Below are 20227 nucleotides of genomic sequence, written 5' to 3'. Positions count from 1 at the left end.
GAGAAAGATCTGGAGCTAATAGAAATAAAAAGTATATGGAATAAGTCAGAAATCTAGTAGGACCCAGATTCTAGTCTTGCTGATAATATACTTATTTTAATTCTATTTCTCAACTGTGTTAGTGCTTCCATGTAATTGCCCATTAGTCCCAGTTTACTGGTCTTTCCATATATTTCAATAATCTTCTTCCAACTTCTTGCTCAAATGGAGGTGGTAGGCCCTGGGCGTTAGTTACATCTTATTACAATCTTACAGAAAAAATATTTCAGAGGCAAACTGAATTTCAGTATTTTCAGAGCACTTTCAGGAACCAGAAATCTTCTGGAATATACAATTCCAAAATGGAAAAATGGCCACACATCATGGAGGAAAACTAAGGACTATTTCTAAAAACAAAAAATGCACATATCTGGGCAATCCATCTTTAATTTTTAACATAAAACCCTAGTTTTATTTAACAATTTCACCAAAATGGGTAAAATACAGACCACACATGAATGAAGTGGCCCACGCACTTCATTAGGTGACATAATACCAGTTCTAATTTCATGGCTTGCCATTTATCTTGACACCATAAAATGTAGATGACAAGTCTAAATTCTTCTTCCCAAGGGCTATTATTTCAGATAATGTCTGTAAAGATTTCTCAAGTCATAAACCAGGGGGATTATGGAAAACAAGGTGAGTTTAGAGTTAACATTTGCTATTCACAGCCAAACTTCTTATAAAATTCCTGTACTAAAATATCTGACTGTACTTTAAGGGCAAAGAACTTTGTCAGGAAGTTGACTGGCACTTGTACATGTGAGAAAGAGAAATTCGCTGCTATTTGGGCACCATCTTGTGGCATGACCAGATATAGCAGCAAAGTTACAAGAGGCAAAAATTATGGGGGTCAGCAAATTCCAAATGGAAGGCTAGTTAATTCAGTGCTCTGTGACTTGGCTTTATGAATTGGGTTGGGATTCTCTAGGAAACAGCACATTTCTTAGGAAGGCACTGTCCTGATCTCACAAACAGGAAAGTTATAGGAGGGTATCTAAAGGCAAAGGCAACCTTATATGAAAACAATCAGCCCTGGCCGGTGTAGCTCAGTGGATAGAGCATTGGCCTGTGGAGTGAAGGGTCCCAGGTTCGATTCTGGTCAAGGGCATGTACCTTGGTTGCGGGCACATCCCCAGTAGGGTGTGTGCAGGAGGCAGCTGATCGATGTTTCTCTCTCATCAATATTTCTTACTCTCTATTCCTCTCCCTCTCTGTAATAATCAATAAAATATATTTAAAAAAAAAAGAAAGAAAGAAAACAATCAAACACTGGTTCTGGATTCTAAGAAAAAGAACCCAGAAAAGTGAATTACTAGAACTCAAAAGTTTTCAATAAGCTCAGAAAGGCAATATGGGAAGAGTGGCTCAGAATCCACAATTCTAAAATCAAAGTAGTTCTGAAAACAAAGTTTTGTTTTTAAAGTCTGGGCCAAAACTCATTTGCTGATAAATCTAACCTGAAGGATATGACTATTTATAGCCTTCACATATGCCATTTAGGGTGACTAGTCATGCACTCTGCAGCAGAAATATCAGTGTTAATGTGTCTGATTTTGGTGTTATGAAACAAGTATTAAGATAACCATAATATCTTTCTAAAATTAGAATATTACAAAATTCTGAAACATTTCCTGCCCTAATGCTTTCTGATAAAAGACTGTAGATCTCAATTAACAAATGTAAATAAAAGAAGAAAGTCTAGTTGTAAACCATATGAAATAACCAGTAAGATTAGGGAGACAAATTGAGAAGCACAAAGAAATAATAAAAATGTGAGACATACATTTAGAAGTATAGAACATGATTAGAATAGAAAAATATGTTAGAATGAGACAAAAATATTTTCTTCATTTTAAAAAGTAAATGAAAGGTTGGAGGGGGGTTTAAGTGATTTGCCTATGGTTGCATTATCAGTGAAAAACTGACGCTGGAACCCAGGTCCATACATAATTCTCAAACCAGCATATTTTCCACTATTATGATATCTGAAAATATCTACAAAGAAAATTAAAAAAATGTGAAAATATATTGACAGAAGGATAAAGCAACATGGTGTCCCTGTATTAAATGGGAAGAAAAGCAGATAATAGCTGATAGACTGTATGAGAAAAGCTTATTAACTTTACCTCCAACCTTTAAAGAAAGTAAACTAAGTAGAGAGAAAGAGCAACAGCAGCCTTAAGAGCAAGGAATTAAGCAAGAATGGAAGAATTAGTATGAAATGATTAACCTAAAGCACTCACATAACTGGCCCAGAAAACTTTCATTTCCCAGCAAAATAAATAGGCAGAAATCTATATACACTGAGTGGCCAGATTATTAGGACCACCTGACGTTTGCAGGCAAATTAGCCGTACACTGCACCTTATGGGATATGGAAGCCGAAGGCCTGTTCGAACACCTTTGTTGTCTGCAGTTACAAAGATAAAACGTCTCCAATTCGCACAGGAACACAAGGATTGGACAGTCGAGCATTGGAAAAAAAGTCACGTGGTCTGATGAATCACGTTTCCAGTTGCATCATGCAGATGGCAGAGTGAGAATTTGGCAGAGACAGCATGAAAGCATGCACCCCACATGCATGAGTACAACCCTTCAAGCAGGTGGGGGCAGTGTTATGGTTTGAGGCATGTTTTCCTGGCATGATTTGGGCCCTTTGTGTGGAACAACGTCTGAATAGCACAACATACCTAAGTATCGTTGCTGATCAAATTCATCCTATCATATTGATGGCGTATCCCAACGGAGATGGCTTCTTCCAACAAGACAATGCGCCATGCCACGGTACTCGTATTGTGCAGGAGTGGTTTCAAGAACACGAGGGAGACTTTACCTTGCTTAGGTGGCCCCCACAATCACCAGATCTCAATCCAATTGAACATTTGTGGGACGAAGTTAAAAGAGCCATCAGGCAGCTGGTTCCACAACCATCAAATCTCACCAAACTGAACAGTGCTATTCATCAGGCAAGTGTCAGATTCCTTGCCTCACCTTTCAACATCTCATGGAGTCAACGCCAAGAAGAATAACCGCAGTATTGAAGGCAAAATGTGGCCCAACAAAGTACTGATGGGTCATAATAATCTGGCCACTCACGTTCAAATATATCCCACGTTCAAAGGCTGTTAAATCGCGTTGTTTACCCATATCTTCAGGGAAAAAAATCACTTCTGTTGTGGTAAACAACCTGCTTCCCTATTTATAATGGTCTGGCCCTCTAGCAATTTCAGCATGAAATTATAGCTAACTTGCCTACAAATGTCGGGTGGTCATAATAATCTGGCTACTCAGTGTATATAAAAGCCTAAGCGACCGTTATGACTTAACAACTGTAATGACTGGTCGTCCAGTTGCTATGACACACACTGACCACCAGGGGGTGCAACACTCAACACAGGAGCTGCCCCCTGGTGGTCAGTGCGCTCCCACAACCAGACTCCTGTGGCCCCTCCCCTCAGCTAGCAGACCCCCATTGGCCCCTGGTGCTAAACCATTGGTAGAGACCTGCTTCTGGGCTGGGGTTTCACATATAGCAGAGCAGCTTCCTCACTGTGATCTATTGAAAGTCGCCTTTGACACAAGGGTTTGTTTTGCTCCCATCCTCTCCTGCCGCCACTGCGGCAGAGAGGGAAGGAAGAGGAGGGGAGGCGGGAAACTGCGTGGTGGCGGGGCGCCGATGGCGGCCGGTGTCCATTTCTTCCGTACCAAGGTGACCGTTGCCTCCTCTCCTGAGGCCCTGGGCTGCAGCAGGGAATTGGGGGTGGGTGGTGGCGGATGTGGCCTTTTTCCCGGGGGGGGGTCAAGGGCCGGCTCTCTCCTTGGGGCCAGCAGCTAAGCTCCCGCGATCCTTCCCCTGGCTGGCCAACCTCCTGCAGTCCCTTCCCCCCAGCTGGCCAACGGGAACCCTCCCACCACCATGCCTGGCACGAATTTGTGCAGGAGGTCATCTGGGAGTTTGACCAGGGGGCGGGGCTAGCCGGGGGAAGGAAAGGAGTTCCCGGACAGCAGCCTCTAGGGACCCTACCGGTGCACAAATTTCATGCACTAGGCCTCTATTATTATTATTATTATTATTATGAATAATTTCCCAGGAATCACATAAATAATAGTATCCTGAATTTGTAAAGCACTTTCTGAACATTTTTACACATGTTAACTTATGTTGTACTCAAAAATTCTTCATGGTTAGGTAAGTCGCTTTGTTGGAAACTGGGGTACACAGACATGCCCATGGCCACACAATTAGTTAATGGCAAAAACTCTATTAAACCACATTCCTAAATGATCTGCCCTTAATCATTCTAGTTAAAGGTTGTTAGAATAGAATGGTATCCAGACATTCTCTATTTCTACTAAGGAAGAAAGAAGAGGAATCTGGATTAAACTATCATACAGATTTGTTAGACCAAAGGAAAAATTTTCTGACAGTGAAAACTGCTAACCACTGCAACAGATAACTAAAAAGAAGCCTGTCATATTTTATTTTCTGAAGACCTTAAAATTTTCTAAGTACTTTTTTTTCTGGTAAAAAAATTTTTAATTGCCCCAAAATCCTTTAAGAGGGATTACAAGTATTACAGAAGGAGCATATATTTTAATTAGAGAGGGCTAGGCTAAAATGTCTCCTCTCAATTTACCAGCTGGGTAATCTTAGGCCAGTTACTTCTCTGGGCCATCTCTAAACTGGAAATAAAGCCATCCATCACAGTTATTTTAATGTTACATTACCTGAAGTTTCCTTCCAATCCTTTTAATCAACTAAAACCTTGCCATGGCTTTTCATTTTAAAATCTTCAAAACTAAAGAGAGGAGAAACAACTGCTTAGAATACCAGGGTCCTATTTTCTTCCTTACTCAAAGCAGGTATCTTCACTAGATTGTCAGTCTTAAGGAGAGAAACAAAATCTTATCAACTCTCTAATTCTCCTAAATATGGATCATAATGCTCTGCACAGGGCAGGTGTTCAATAACTGGCAAATGTAATTGGTAGAGTATTATATAAAATTTAAAATAAAAAGAATAATGACAAAAAAAATGCCCTGGAATCTGCACTGGACTCACCATATAATATTTACTAGTATTCATAAAAACAGGAGCAGCTAACATTTGTCACATACTAGTTACAGGCCTACAGAAACAGAAAGGAGAGTATTCCTATGGTTTTTTAAGATGACTAAGTATCTTTCATGTTTTTCTCACTTGATTTCCATTTTATGGATGAGGAAACAGAGAGTAACTAATTTGCCCAAGATCACACAGCCAATAAACAGAGAGCTAAGATGTAGACCCAGGTCATCTGATGCCAGAGTCTATATTATCCACTATGCTATACTGATTCCTCCTCCCCTGGTGGAAGTAAGTCTGGAACAAAAATATCTGTTCTTAACACCTAAACAGTACTTTTAATTTCCACAGAGAATAATTTGCTAAGTGAGAAGCCTTGGGGTACATGTAGACAGGTAAAAGAGAAGCTGCTCAATATCAGGTATATAAAGAAGCCAGAAAGAGGTAAATCAGGATTTTTCCATATGTATTTTCTCAGATATGAAGAATGGGAAAACTCTGAAGCATAATAAAGGAAGAGTCCTCTATAATTTGTACAGCCTCAGCACCAACAGATAATAGGAACTTATCACAGTGGGTCTCTATTCACACCTAAAGGTCTTCATTTAAAAAGTAACAGGGTACCCACTTAACCAACAGTCTCATTTTTAATTACATCACTAAAATGTCCTTTGTATAGCTGAGTACTTAAAACAAATACTTCAAGTGGAGCTGCATGCTGATGTGCCTAGAGAGTACAGGGAATACTCAGATGACATCCATGGATAACTGCTGCTGCAGTATTGGTACAGATACACAGAAAAGCATGATATACTGAAAAAAAATAAGTCATATCTCTTTCTATAGATATTACTGTTATTACCCTCTATTGATCTTCTGATAATTGTGGTTATCATAGAGAAATCACTTTCTTCTAAGATAACCAAGTAATAAAGGGTTAAGGACATGGCACATTCTCCTTTAACCTAATTATGTAATTGCCATCTATAAAAAGCAGATGAATCCTACCCTATTTCTATTTTCTATGAGGCCTTTGAGTAAACCATGCATTGGGAAAATAAAAACTGCCTCATTATAATCATTAAAGTTTCAAAAATTAGTTGGGTTATACTCTGAAAACTCTAGCACCTGCCATGACACACTCTGTCACTGGTTATCTGGCCAGTGCAGCCGAGAGTCTGTAAGCTCCCTGCTATCACCAACGCGAGTGGACAGGAAGTATTAATGGCCTTGTTAGACTGGCAATAAACAAAGAGTTTGAAACTTCAATTCGTTTAATGAAAAAATGAAGTTACTTTCAGTAAGTGGTATTTTCAGAATAAATTGCCTTCACAGATTCCACAGATCATGGGCTAAGGCAATAAGAATGTCTAAAGCCTGAAGGTTGATAAAAAGTACTTAAGTACAAAGCCAGAATCCCAAACCTTTACAGACAAGTCAATAGCCTACAATGGGAAGAGAGATTTTAAACTCAAAACTTACAGGTAAAGAAAAATACTGCTTGTGAATCAGTTGAAATATTTTCTGAGAACTCTTGTACTGAAAAATAATCAAAGCTAGGTTAATCTAGATGTACTCTAATGGAGCCACTCAGGACTGTCTTTAAGAAAAAAAATAACTCCTACAGTTATCATCATCAATGCCAGTGGCTGGCTTTTTCTTAATTTGTCTTCTATGTAAGATCTCAACCATTTGATAATAGCATGACCATCATGGCCCAGTAAAACCACAGCAAATACTGTTTTCTACCTAGAAGACCATATGTTTGCACACAAAAAATTTTTCTCAGCCTTTGGAGCAAGAACTATAGAAAAAGCCATGGATGAGCTGAGAAGACCAAACCTATCTTGGAAAACAATAGTAAGTAAATGGATTATGATGCCTTGGTGTGTGGAATAGGCAGGCAATTTCAATATACTTGGGAGGCTTCTAGGAAATGAAAATTACCAAAAAAAATGAGCTTCATTTTTTTTTTTTTAACGCATGCAATATAGTTAGCTCTAAAGCAGCGGTTCTCAACCTGTGGGTCGAGACCCCTTTAGGGGTCGAACGACCCTTTCACAGGGGTCGCCTAAAACCATCAGAAAACACCTATATAATTACATACTGTTTTGTGATTAATCACTATGCTTTAATTATGTTCAATTTGTAACAATGAAAATACATCCTGCATATCAGATATTTACATTACGATTCATAACAGTAGCAAAATTACAGTTATGAAGTAGCAATGAAAATCATTTTATGGTTGGGGGTCACCACAACATGAGGAACTGTATTAAAGGGTCGTGGCATTAGGAAGGTTGAGAACCACTGCTCTAAAGGGACTAGAGAAGAACACCATCCCTTCAACTCACCTCGGGCTTCTTGCAGTTTCTTGAGCTCTGCTTCCCGTTCAGTTTTGCTCTGCTTACTTCGAACCCCAAGGGCATTGATGACTAGCCTTCTAGCTAGGGCTGCAGAAGTCTCAGGACGCTCCTTTGCTGGCTGGAGGAACTCTGAATGAGAGAAAGAAAGTAAGGAAGAGAAAGCACTCTAGCTCCAAGTGAATTAACTCAGTAATTAACAGACAAAATAGACTAACAAGGGCTGCATCAGCAGTAATTAATTCGAGCCTGATAGATGATCAGAGGAAATTAACATGGCAAAGCACAAACAACCCTGGCTTCTTTATCTATATTAACACAATTTCTTACAGTGACTCTATCAAACAACTAAACACAGAGGTAAACTATATAAGGATGTCATTAGAAAATGACTGCTGCATTGCTTACAGTTAGCACCCATTCTCTCCAAGTGGCTGCTAAGATGCCACATTTACTACACAGCCTTTTCTATATTATACTTTCTTTAAAAACATACGTCTTTTAACATTAAAAATGAAAGTCATATGTCTTTACTACTCTGGATGCTGTGCAAGTGCTGAAACAACAGTAAACTACGATTAACAAGAAAAACACCTGGCATTAGGCTCACCAGCATAAGCTCTAGCTTTGGCCTTGGCTGCTCTTGTGGCCTGTGACAAGGGCCGGATCTTCACCATGGTGTGTTTACTACCCAGAGCATCACGAGCTGCAAAGAGAAAGAAATACAAGGAGGCAGAGGACATGAAAAAGAGCGATGCAAATGAAAATTAAGACTAGCTCTTAAAAAGTATCCCCTAGATTTTATGTGCTTTTTATTTTTTCTTTCATGGCAAGCAAAGGAGACGGTAAGCTCTAGAAAGTCTGTCAGGAACAACCTGGCGGTGGTTATTTTAGACCAGAGATCAACAAACTATGGCTCTGTAATCAAGTTCAGCCAATCACCTGACTTTTGTAAATAAAGTTTTACTGAAATAGAGCCATGCCCATTGGTTTGCATATTGTCTATATAGCTGGTTAAAGGGCTACTGCAAATTCATTTGTCTGGGGGGAAAAATCTTAAATATTATAAGATTTAGTCACACAGGCTTCTTAAATATCTACCTATAATCTGTTTATGTACTATTGAAACAAACAATTATGCACCAAATAACCTTGAAAGAAGCTGCCTATTTCTCTAAACCATTGGATTAAGGTGAAAAGGGAGAAGAGAAGCACATGAGTACCAAAATACCATGCCTCAAAAACCTGTATCTGCCAAATACCCTATACTGGCTGAATAAAATGCCGATTGGCTGAAATAAAAGGGAACTTAGGACAAGTAGACAATAGACAATAAAAAATAGACAATAAAAAAATAACACTGAAATCCATTGAGTAAATACCTGTAATTGGACTGGAGAATACTCCTAGGGCATGTGTGTCATCCACCCATTTAATATCAAATCCTTTCTTCCTGCAACAAAAAAACACAATTTTTAATTCATAAAATTTACTTTATGAAACATCTTTCAAATAGAGTCTCATAAAGCATATCAGGATGAGAGAGAAACACTCAACAGCACATTGGTGGAATGGGGATAATGAAACAAAAACAGCTTGGAGGATAGAAGCCTCTGAATTTTAAAAGCAATAATACCATTATAAAGAACTACCTGGGAGTATTTTACATTCTCAGTTATTTTATAGGCATCAACTAATTAATCCTCACAAGTCCCTTAGGGAGGTAAAGTACTTAACACACTAGTTTATAAGAGATGTTCTTAAGAGCACAGAACAAGAAGAGGTAGGAAGGGGAAGCAAAGGAGGGTTAGAAGAATAAGAGAGGAGGCGGAAGGCAGGGAAGGTCACCTGGATTTAATGCATATGTAGGCTTCGGACAGAGACGGAGAGAGAAACAGAGAGACAAATCATTCAAAAAAAAAAAAATCAAGTAATGGAGAGAAAGTACAACTGTTATCAGAAAGCCTGCCTGCCCTAGTCTAAAAAACACCTTTATTTTGGAGCACAGTTATATAGTTAACACAAGGACTATCAGGATGATGGCATGACAGCTATTTTTTTTTTTTTTTAGCTGGGACAGTGGTTCTCAACCTTGGCTGCACATTAGAATCACCTGGGAATCTTTTTAAAATCCTGATTTCTGGGCCTCATCCTCCGGAAATTCTATTTCTTTGTTACTAATGTTGTGGCCTCACCCCATAACAAAGAAACAGAATTTCCAGAGGGTGAAGCCCAGAAATCAGGATTTTAAAAAGATTCCCAGGTGATTCTAATGTGCAGCCAAGGTTGAGAACTACTGAGCTAGGAGCTTAAAACTGCTCATGGTCTCAATATAGTACTGTGGAAAGAGCACAGTGTTTAAGCCTCAGATATAAATGGAATCAGGTTCTGCTATCCATCCTGAGTTTAACCTCTCTTGAAGCTAGGTCTCCTCATCTGTAGAAATAGGCATGGTACTTCCTCACAGAGTTGTAAAAATGGAAATAAGATCATCCATGACAAGGCAAAGAGCACATTGTATTGAGCACTCAGGGGGTATTTAGTAAATGAATGGCAATCATTATTTTTTATTATTAATAGCAATATTCATAAAAATTATTAATATTAATGAAGATGGTGATTAATGATTAAAACACAAAGCTGCCTGTAGTATCTGACTCACGGGCATTATTACAGATCATGACCTTTTCTATTTTTATAAAGTACTATAAAGAAAAAAAGTCAACTGCTAAAATATTTTCCCTCTTTAAAAACAAATGAAGAAAAAAAATTCCTTTGATAAAAAAATTCGTTTAAGGGAAATAGAATAAAGGAAACTTTGATGGTTAGTTAGAAAATTTCCTAAATGTAAGGATAAGTTTAACCATAGCGTAAAGTGACCACAGGGGTTGGAGACTGTGAAAAAATTCAATAGTAAAAATATATATCATAAGATAGTTTACAAAAGGATACAAAAAGATCTAGATGTATTCTGGAGAACCTTTTAGACTTTAGAATTTATAATCCTTTAAAATACCTCTCTTTCGAGGATGTTTTTAGATTTGATAAGAAAAAAGGTCTTACAGGTAAGATTAAAAAGAAACAAATCAAAGGGAAGTTAATAACTCATTAGAATTAACAAATCGTCCAAGTTCAGACATCAAAACTGATCCTTGGTTTTAAAAGTCATCATTATTAATGACAATCTAAGGTAGTTCTAATTTGTGATTTAATCTTGACCGCTTTTTAAAATCTATTATACGTTTTATATGGAATAGGCTCTGGATATTGGGTCTTAACTGTCTATAAAAACTTAGTTGAATGCATTGGAAGACCAGAGAAAGGTGAAGTCACTAAAAATCCTAAGAAACTACTAACCACTGTTTGGGCAAAACAGCATAAAAGACAGAGGAAACATTTAACCCTATAAGCAATATGCACTCAGATGATTCTGAAAGTATGTTAAAGTTCTTACTCCACTTAAAAGAAATGAAACTGGAATAATATGATGCTAATATACAAAAAGTATTTTACCAATAGACAAATAAATTTAAAAAAAAAAAAAAAGGCCTTGGCACTACATCAAAGACTGTCAAGTGAATGGACACTTATAAGTGTTGTTAAACTAGTTGAAACATGTAACAATCATTTTTTATCATTCTCCACTTGACTTTCTAACTGAGTGGTCAGAATAACCTCAAATCAATAATTTAATTTACAGTGTTCCTGAACTGTTAGTGCCCTTGGTGCTTGGTAGAAAAAACACAAATCCTTTCAGGAGAAATCCTCTTCTTTTATTGGAGGCATCAATTTCCATAAATAAAATTGTAAAGAAAATGGAGAGCTCTTGGAACTAAATCTGCAATCTTGGAACTAAAAAGCAAGGCACTATGAGCGAAAATTTGATGAAATAGAATTAAAAAAGACTTCAGGTAAAGTAGTTACCAGATATAAACTATATACAGTCTATGTTTAATATACTTGAAGAAATTTTTTAAATTTTGAAAATACTTAGAGAAAACAAGAAACTAAAAACTGACTATGCTTATTTGAAGAAGACAGAGAACTTTGAAAAATTAGAAACATAAAATGAAATTTAAAAATTCAATGGACAGATTTAACAGCAAATTAAACAGCTGAAGAAAAAATCAGTGAACTGGAAACTAGAGCTAAAGAAATTACTCAGAATGAAACAGAAAAAAATAAAAAATATGACAGTTAACATGAGAATCAAGTGAGGGGTCTAATATACATTTGATTGGCATCCTAGAGAAGGCCGAAGAGAGAGAAACTGGCAGAGGCAATCTTTGAAGAGATAATGTGTGAGGTACTCTCCAAAGCCAATAAAAAACATTAATTCACTGATTTAAGAAGCCCAAATAATCTCAGAATGAATAAATAAAAAGAAACACAAAGCCTCATATTGAAAATTCAGAACACCAAAAACAAAGAGAAAGGCTTAACAGCATCCAAAGGAGAAAAAAAATTACATTCAGAAGCAACAGTTGCTAGACTTTGAGATGACTTCTCATCCTCCACAAGGAATGCCAGGAAACAGTAAAATAATAACTTCAAGTTTCTGAGAGAAAAGTAACTACCAATCTATAATTCTATATCCTGCAAAAACGTCTTTCAAGAATGAAATTGAAATAAAGCCATTTAAAAAAAACATGACTTTCTTACCAGCAGACTATCATTAAAGTAAATGCTCAATATTGTCCCACACTTACATAAAGAAAAAGATTTCAGATGGTAGGTATGAGATGCAAGAAGATATAAATGAGGAACACAGAAAATGGGTAAATCTGAATGCTGAATATATAAAACAGTAACATCAAATAAAGTTTAAAAGAAAAAATTTAAAAAGAATCACAATGCTGCCCTAACTGGTTTGGCTCAGTGGATAGAGCATCGGCCTGTGGACTGAAGGGTTCCAGGTTCGATTCCGGGCAAGGGCATGTAACTTGGTTGCCGGCACATCCCCAGTAGGGGTTGTGCAGGAGGCAGCTGATCGATGTTTCTCTCTCATTGATGTTTCTAACTCTCTCCCTTCCTCTCTGTAAAAAATCAATATATTTTTTAAAAAAAATAACAAATAAATAAAAAGAATCACAATGCTCAATCATAATCTATGTATATAAAAGCCTAAGCAACTGGCCAACCAGCCGACCGGTAGCCATGACACACACTGACCACCAGGGGGCATATGCTCAATATAGGAGCTGAAACCACAGGCATGGAAACATGGAACATACCAATGTATCTCAGAGGGAAGGGGAGAGAGGGGAGGGTGGGAAGAGATTAACCAAAGATCTTATATGCATACTAGAGGCCCAGTGCATGGATTCATGCACTGGTGGGGTCCCCTCAGCCTGGCCTGCGCCCTCTCATGACTCAGGACCCCTTGGGGGGTGTCAGGGAGCTGGTTTTGACCCAATCCCCACAGGCCAGGCAAAAAGACCCCACCGGTGCACAAATCCGTGCACTGGGCCTCTAGTAGCATATAAAATGGGGTGGAGATGAAGTGAAGAATGGAATTGGGGAATGAAGCTAAAAGCTCTTACAGTGTTTGGGAAGAGTGTGAAAATATTAACTTTAGCCACTGATAAACATGCATTTTGTAATTTCTAAAGTAACCACCAAAGAATAGAAAGAGAGCATCATTTCCCCCAAAAATAGAATGAAAAAAATACCTCATCCATCCAAAAGAAGGCAAGAAAGAGGAGAAAAAGATGGAACAAGTAAACATACAAAAAAGGATGTCAGGCATACATCCAAATACAGTTAACCCTTGAACATGGATGGTTTTGAACTTGCACGTGAATTTATTAATATTTATGTTTGAATTTCTTAAAACCTATAGTATCAATAGATATAGTACAGTATTATAAACTAGAGGCCTGCTGCACGAAATTCGTGCATGGAGGGGTGTGTGTCCCTCAGCCCAGCCTGCACCCTCTCCAATCTGGGACCCCTCTCACAATCCGGGACTGCTGGCTCCCAACCACTCGCCTGCCTGCCTGATTGCCCCTAACTGCTTCTGCCTGACAGCCTGGTCACCCCCTAACCACTCCCTTGCCAGCCTGATCGACACCTACCTGCTCCCCTGCCAGCCCAATTGCCCCTAACTGTCCTCCCCTGTAGGCCTGGTCGGCCCCAACTGCCCTCCACTGCTGGCCCAGTCACCCCTAACTGCCCTCCCTTGCCATCCTGTTTCTCCCCAACTGCCCTCCCCTGCAGGACTGGTCCCCCCAACTGCCCTCCTCTTCAGGTCTGGTTGCCCCCAACTGCCCTCCCCTGCAGGTCGGTTCCCCGCAACTGCCCTCCCCTGCAGGCCTGGTTCCCCACAACTGTCCTCCCCTTCAGAACTGGTCGCCCCCAACTGCCCTCCTCTTCTGGCCCAGTCACCCCTAACTGCCCTCCCCTGCAGGCCTCATCACCCACAGCTGCCCTCCCCTGCTGGCCATCTTTGACCACATGGGGGTGGCCATCTTGTGTGTTGAAGTGATGATCAATTTGCATATTACCTCTTTATTATATAGGATGTACTGTCTTTGTCTTAGATTTTCTTAGTAACATTTCTTTTCTCTAGCTTACTTTCTTGTGAAAATACTGTACATATACTTATAACATGCAAAATAAGTGTCAATCAACTGCTTATGTTATCAATAAGGCTTCCAGTTAACAGTAGGCTCAATAGTTAAGTTTTTGGAGAGTCAAAAGTTATATGTGGATTTCTGACTGTGTGGGTTGGTCTGCACTCCTAACCTCTACCTTATTCAAGAGTATATCAATAATTACAACATAAAATGAACTAAATACACTATGAAGACAGATTTAAAAGTCATCATTAATACTGGTCTTCCTAACTGCTAAAAATTGTCTAGAAAGACTATTTAGCATTTGTAAGGATTTAGCAGAAGAGTGGTTTAATACACAACATTTCCAACGGACTTGGAAAAGACAATAAGTAAACTTGATGCTAAAGTTAACAACAGGGAATATGAAAACATGAGATAATTTTTCAGAAGACATTTTAAAGAAAACTTCATCCCACTTTCCCTAACATCCCCAACCATTTGCAATACTTACTGATAACTGCAGAAAACCCGTAGGAGGTCTTCAGTACGAAATTCTTGAGGGAAGTCATAAATTTCAATGACATGTGGGAATTCACAATCACTGAGGTCAATATCAGGAACTTCACTGTTATAATAATCAAATCTAGGTTCCTGGATGCTTTTTGTATTCTTCATATTCCCTGATAACTAAAAAAGAAGAAGCATATTAGTGACTGTCACATCAAGCCAGAGCATTATATAATACTAGTACTAGAGGCCCGGTGCACAAAATTCGTGCGTGTGTGTGTGTGTGTGTGTGTGTGTGTGTGTGTGTGTGTCCCTCAGCCCGACCTGCACCTTCTTGCAGTCCATGACCCCTCAGGGGATGTCCACCTGCCGGCTTAGGCCCCATCCCCCCAGCGGCAGTCAGGGATCCCTCGCTCCTTACTGCCCACCTGCTCACTGCTCCTTACTGCTCAGCTTGCTGTTCCTTAGCGCTGCCGTGGAGCTGGGAGAGGCACCCGCCACTGCCACTGTGCTCGCCAGCTGTGAGCCTGGCTTCTGGCTGAGCAGCGCTCCCCCTGTGGGAGTGCACTGACCACCAGTGGGTAGCTCCTTGCATTGAGCATCTGCCCCCTGGTGGTCAGTGGGCATCATAGTGACCGGTCATTCTGCCAGTTGTTCCACCATTCAGTCAATTTGCATATTAGGGTTTTATTATATAGGGTTCTCCCCAAACAATCTTCCTCCTAGTCTCCATGTTCCTATTATTTAACTTTTAACATTGTCTCTGTATTAATGCTGTTCATAAATACAATGCCCAGGGTTCTATCACCCAGTTTATATAATACATGTGAAATACTTGAAAAGGTATTGAATTTCTAGCAAAGACAGGCAATGCATGAAACTTAACTTGCGTCTATCAACTACTGTGTGAGAAAATGTGGAATGATTAATGTGGTGAGTTACAAATGGCACATCGTGGGAAATGAATTTCAGAAAATAACTGAAGAGATCAATTAATAATGTTTGTATTATTTGAGCTTACTGATCAGACTCATCTCATAGTTTTTCTTTTGGAAGTGAACAAAAACAAAAACTTAAGAATAAAAACACTTTGTTAGTCCACCTTTTGTTGAACTTAGCTTACAAAGGAATTTGTTAAGGCAAATTTAATTGGTTCAAGTAATTACAATTAAAGTCCCTAGAATGAGAACTACCTTAAATAATTGCCACATAGCAGGTTAGTAAAGAAATTAATAGTAATAAAAATATTTAAACATTCTAGGAACCTCTCATGCATTTAGGGTCTCTCTCTCATATATGCGAAGTTCCCATATATATGTACGTACTAAATTTGGCTATTTTCTTTTTCTAAGAAACAAACACCCAACAACCTTAAAATTCTACTATCCTATGAAAAAAACTAAAGGCTATTAACTATTTTACACTAGAAACAGAAGGGAAAGGGAAAAGTGGAAAGTGGCAACAAAGCCATTTTGTCATTCACTTGTTACAGAACCTAGATGCTAATACTGACCATCCAAAACCTTCAGAGTGTCTTCTTGTTAATTAAAAGCCCAACTAGATGCCTTCAAGCTTTTCCTCTATTATACCATGCCCCTTTTCCCATCAAATGAGGAAATGAGAGTTTGCAATGCCAGGACTGTATTTCCTTTCCTTGGAGAAGTAAAAAATGGATTCAAGAATTCTATTGAGGAGGGAGGAAAGGGGAAAGGTGATTTAAGTAAAACCAACAAAAAATGAAGTGCCTCTAGTTCCGTTTCTCCACTAGGCTTCAGTTTTACATCTTAAAAAATGGGAATAATAGTAATATTTATACCTCATAGACAGCTGTGTGGATTAAATGAAATGATGCAGTAAGTGCTTAGCATACTATATGGCACCTAAATATTCAATGAATTCAACCTTCTTTAAACAAAATTTAACTGAGTGCTGAATCTATTACAGGCCAAGCTATTCCCACTTTTTTTTTTTTTTTAATCCTCACCTGAGGATATTTTTTCCATTGAATTTTAGAGAGAGTAGGAGTGAGGGAGGAAGGAGTGAGAAAAAGAGGGAGGAGGAGAGGACAAAGGGAGGGAGGAGGAGAAAGAGAAAGAACCATGTGAGAGAGGCATATCAATTGGTTGCCTCCTGCACACACCCTGCCCGGGGCAGGGATGAACCTGCAACTGAAGTAGGTGCTCTTGACTAGGATTTGAACCCACAACCTTTGTTCCTCTGGTCAACACTCTAACCACTGACCAAACCAGCCAGGGCTTTTTCCACTTTTAGGATGCAGAAAGTACAAAGAGAGTATTCTTACCACCATACCAATAAGAGCAGCTGATCTATAAAATCATAACGTTTCTTGAATTTGCTCAACAAACAGTTGAGAATCCAAGACAACCAAGAAAACTAAAGTCCACAGAAAGACAAGTCCCTCCAAAGAGAAACAGAACATATAAACCGTTTGCCTTTGACCTATCATGGGAAGAAGCGGCCACCACACAAGTGAGCAAGAAGATTATCAGCTAAACTTTTAACAAAGTCTTAAAAGCCTAGAGTGGGCTGGTATATCAGTTTAATCACTCAGAGCCCCAGAAACAAGGGGAGTCTTAAATCACTTGCAAGTCTACACTTATACCAGGTGCCACACTGCCTTGATTACTGTAGTTTTATTATAATAGCTATGAAATCAGGAAGTTTGAGTCTTTCTACTTTGTTCCTCTGTTTCAAAATCACTTTGGTTATCCTGAGTCCCTTGCATTTCCATTTGAATTTGGGAAGTATCTTAATTTTATTAATCAGAGATGAACATGTGATGTCTTTCCATTATTTAGGTCTTCTTTAATTTCTTCCAACATTTTGCAATTTTCAAAGTACAAGTTTTGTATGTCTTTTGTTAATTTTAATTCTAAATATTTTTTATCCTATTAGAATTGTTTCCTTCATTTCATTTTTGGATTTCTGGCGTTGACTTTCAGAGCTACTTTGCAAAAAAAACAAACAAAACAAAGCACTGCATGTCCATGCATTTACAAACTGGGGCTAAATAATGCATTGTGAAAGGTAAACAATGCATGACTATAAAAATACCTCCGAAATATAAATACTAAGAACTGATTAGAAAGAGAAAGGAAAAGAGGGTGATCTGGCAAGAAAATATGATTAAGGTCCTTTGCTGTAACCTAATCCGCAAAATTGAATTTGTATAATTATATCCCATTTTTAAGCTAACTATTAAGCATTTTGGCTTCTGGGACTGATTAAATAGCAGTGTTAATAATAGCAAAACATACAATTCTTAGTCTGTATTTCATGGAACAATAAATATAAAACCTACAAGTTAAGTTCCTGGTCAAGGACACACACCTGGGTTGCAAGTTCAATCCCCACCCCCCATCAGGGCATGTGCAGGAGGCAACCAATTGATTTGTCTCTCTAACATCGATGTTTTTCTTTCTCCTCTCTCTCTCTCCCCCTCTTCCACTCTCCATAAACATCAATAGAAAAAATATCTTCACTCCCCCGTGAGGCTTAAAAAAAAAAAAATCAAATATATGTCTGTTAACATGAGCTGGAACTAATAACAAAAGATATTAACCCTCCTACCAATAAGTTTGCCGATCAGTAGAGAGAGGCACAAAAGCTAAGGAAGTTTTATTTAGACAGTAATAATTCCTTTGTTCTTGTACCAACATTCAGAAGGTTAAAAGAGGTCATGCCAATATCCTTTTCTATATAAATTATCAACTTAAGTCTCTGGGCATCCCATACCATGGCTTTAGAAGATTAAGTGTGATCTACAGAGACTCATCAAGAGTTGCAATTCTGGGAGCTCAATAATGGCCTAGCTATGCTCTCTATGCTCCTCAGGCAATTTTAGAGGTTCAAACATCACAGGAAACTGCTTCACATGCCAATGGCTGCCACACCCTACTGTACAGCATACATTCCTGCCTATTAGAAGTATTAGAAAAAACCTCCGGCCAAACCGGTTTGGCTCAGTGGATAGAGCGTCGGCCTGCGGACTCAGGGGTTCCGGGTTCGATTCCGGTCAGGAGCATGTACCTTGGTTGCGGGCACGTCCCCACTGGGGGGCATGCAGGAGGCAGCTGATCGATCTCTCTCATTGATGTTTCTGACTTTCTATCCCTCTCCCTTCTTCTCTATAAAAAAATCAATAAAATATATTTTAAAAAAAAGAAAAAGAAAAAGAAAAAACCTCCATATGTCTAGCCATTGTCAACAAAGAAACAGGCCAGCTGGGAAAAGAGCCAAACATCTTTGGTTGGAAAGTTTTCAAGGTAGGGAGACATTCTGGTTTAACCTTTAATAAAGTATGTTTGGAGTAATACAAATAATAAATTAAGTGTAATAGTAGCCAAAGGACTATTAATGTTATTGGATTTGACATCTTTTAATAACATTATTATTACATCTTCTAAAACCCAAAGCACACCAAAGTTTAAAGTTATATCTGCTTCAACATTCTCAATCCATCTCTCCATCTCGTTTTTTGTTCTCATCCATCCTCATCCCTCAACATAGATCCACTTCCTATCAAGCACCTCAGAAGATATCCAAACACAACACCCAGGCACTGGCTGTTTGGCTTAAAACACTACATACTCCATTTTCCTGCCATTCCCAGCTTTAGGACATGCTAGTGTCCTCTCTGGCTATAGTACTATGCTCCTCAAAATATTAAGTAGTTACCTACATTCTTTTGCACCTATTCTAAACAGTGTTAAGACCTGAAAAACAGTTACCCATCTGACTGCCCTGCCCCCTGGATACAAAACCATATCCCTAAGCTACTATACAGAATCCAAATTCTAGCAGCAATTATGTTGTTTGTTTAATTGATTTCAGAGAGGAAGAGAGGAGAGATAGAAACATTAATGATGAGAGAGAATCATTGTTTGGCTGCCTCCAGCATCCCCTCCCACTGGGGATCGAGCCCACAACTCAGGCATGTGCCCTGACTGGGAATCGAACCCATGACCTCCTGGTTCATAGGTTGACGCTCAACCACTGAACTACACCAGCCGGGCATCAATTGTGTTTTGAAAGCATCTGGAGGCTACCTTAAAAAGGAAGAGATCTCTAATTCTCCCCTATAGCCTACATCCATTCAGTGAATATTTAACAAGTTCTACCATGTGTTAAAGGCTGTGTGTGCCATGACCTTCTTTTGTAGGAAGCTGTCCTTTCTCTATGTGTACCTACCTATCTTCTCTACCCACTCAGGTATTCCCTTTCCCAACTCCTATGAATGCTGCTTCCTTTCTCAGACCATCTTCCAATGCGTGGATCCTTAATAACTTCTCTATATTCCCCCAAACTCCCCCATTATTGGTATTTCTGAATCCAATTTGATTCTAAAATCTCTGAACAGTTGTTTTTCCTAATTATGGGCTAACAGTAATTTCTAGTTACCACACTCACTTTCTGAAATACATTTAAGTTTCTGTATTACCTTTGAGCAGTGGTTCTCATTTTATGTGCATCAGAATCACTTGATGGGCTAAAGAGTTTATATTTCTAACAATGTTCCAAGTGATGCTCATGCTGTTGGTCCAGGGACCATATTATGGGGACCATTGTCTTTGAGAATCTGATGAAAGCTATGAAAAACTACACCTATAAAAACTTCATGCAATTTCAAGGGGTTCATGAATGCCCATTCATAGGTACTTTCT

General features: G+C 38.7%; 1 protein-coding gene across 8 annotated transcripts in view; it reads right to left on the bottom strand.

Moving 5' to 3' along the window:
* The window catches only part of R3HCC1L (R3H domain and coiled-coil containing 1 like), a 71165-nt gene that overhangs the window by 970 nt on the left and 49968 nt on the right, over nucleotides 1-20227 (bottom strand). For all 8 annotated transcript variants that reach the window (XM_059661004.1, XM_059661006.1, XM_059661010.1 and 5 more), the window contains 4 exons: nucleotides 14548-14723; nucleotides 8859-8929; nucleotides 8087-8182; nucleotides 7468-7608 (listed from right to left, as the gene is read on the bottom strand). In XM_059661004.1, coding sequence (XP_059516987.1) covers nucleotides 7468-7608; nucleotides 8087-8182; nucleotides 8859-8929; nucleotides 14548-14723 — 484 coding nt within the window. The remainder of the gene's footprint in view (nucleotides 1-7467; nucleotides 7609-8086; nucleotides 8183-8858; nucleotides 8930-14547; nucleotides 14724-20227) is intronic.

The sequence above is a fragment of the Myotis daubentonii genome, chromosome 13 (assembly GCF_963259705.1).
Source record: "Myotis daubentonii chromosome 13, mMyoDau2.1, whole genome shotgun sequence".
Lineage (NCBI taxonomy): Eukaryota > Metazoa > Chordata > Mammalia > Chiroptera > Vespertilionidae > Myotis > Myotis daubentonii.
This window is presented reverse-complemented; position numbering and strand designations above follow the sequence as displayed.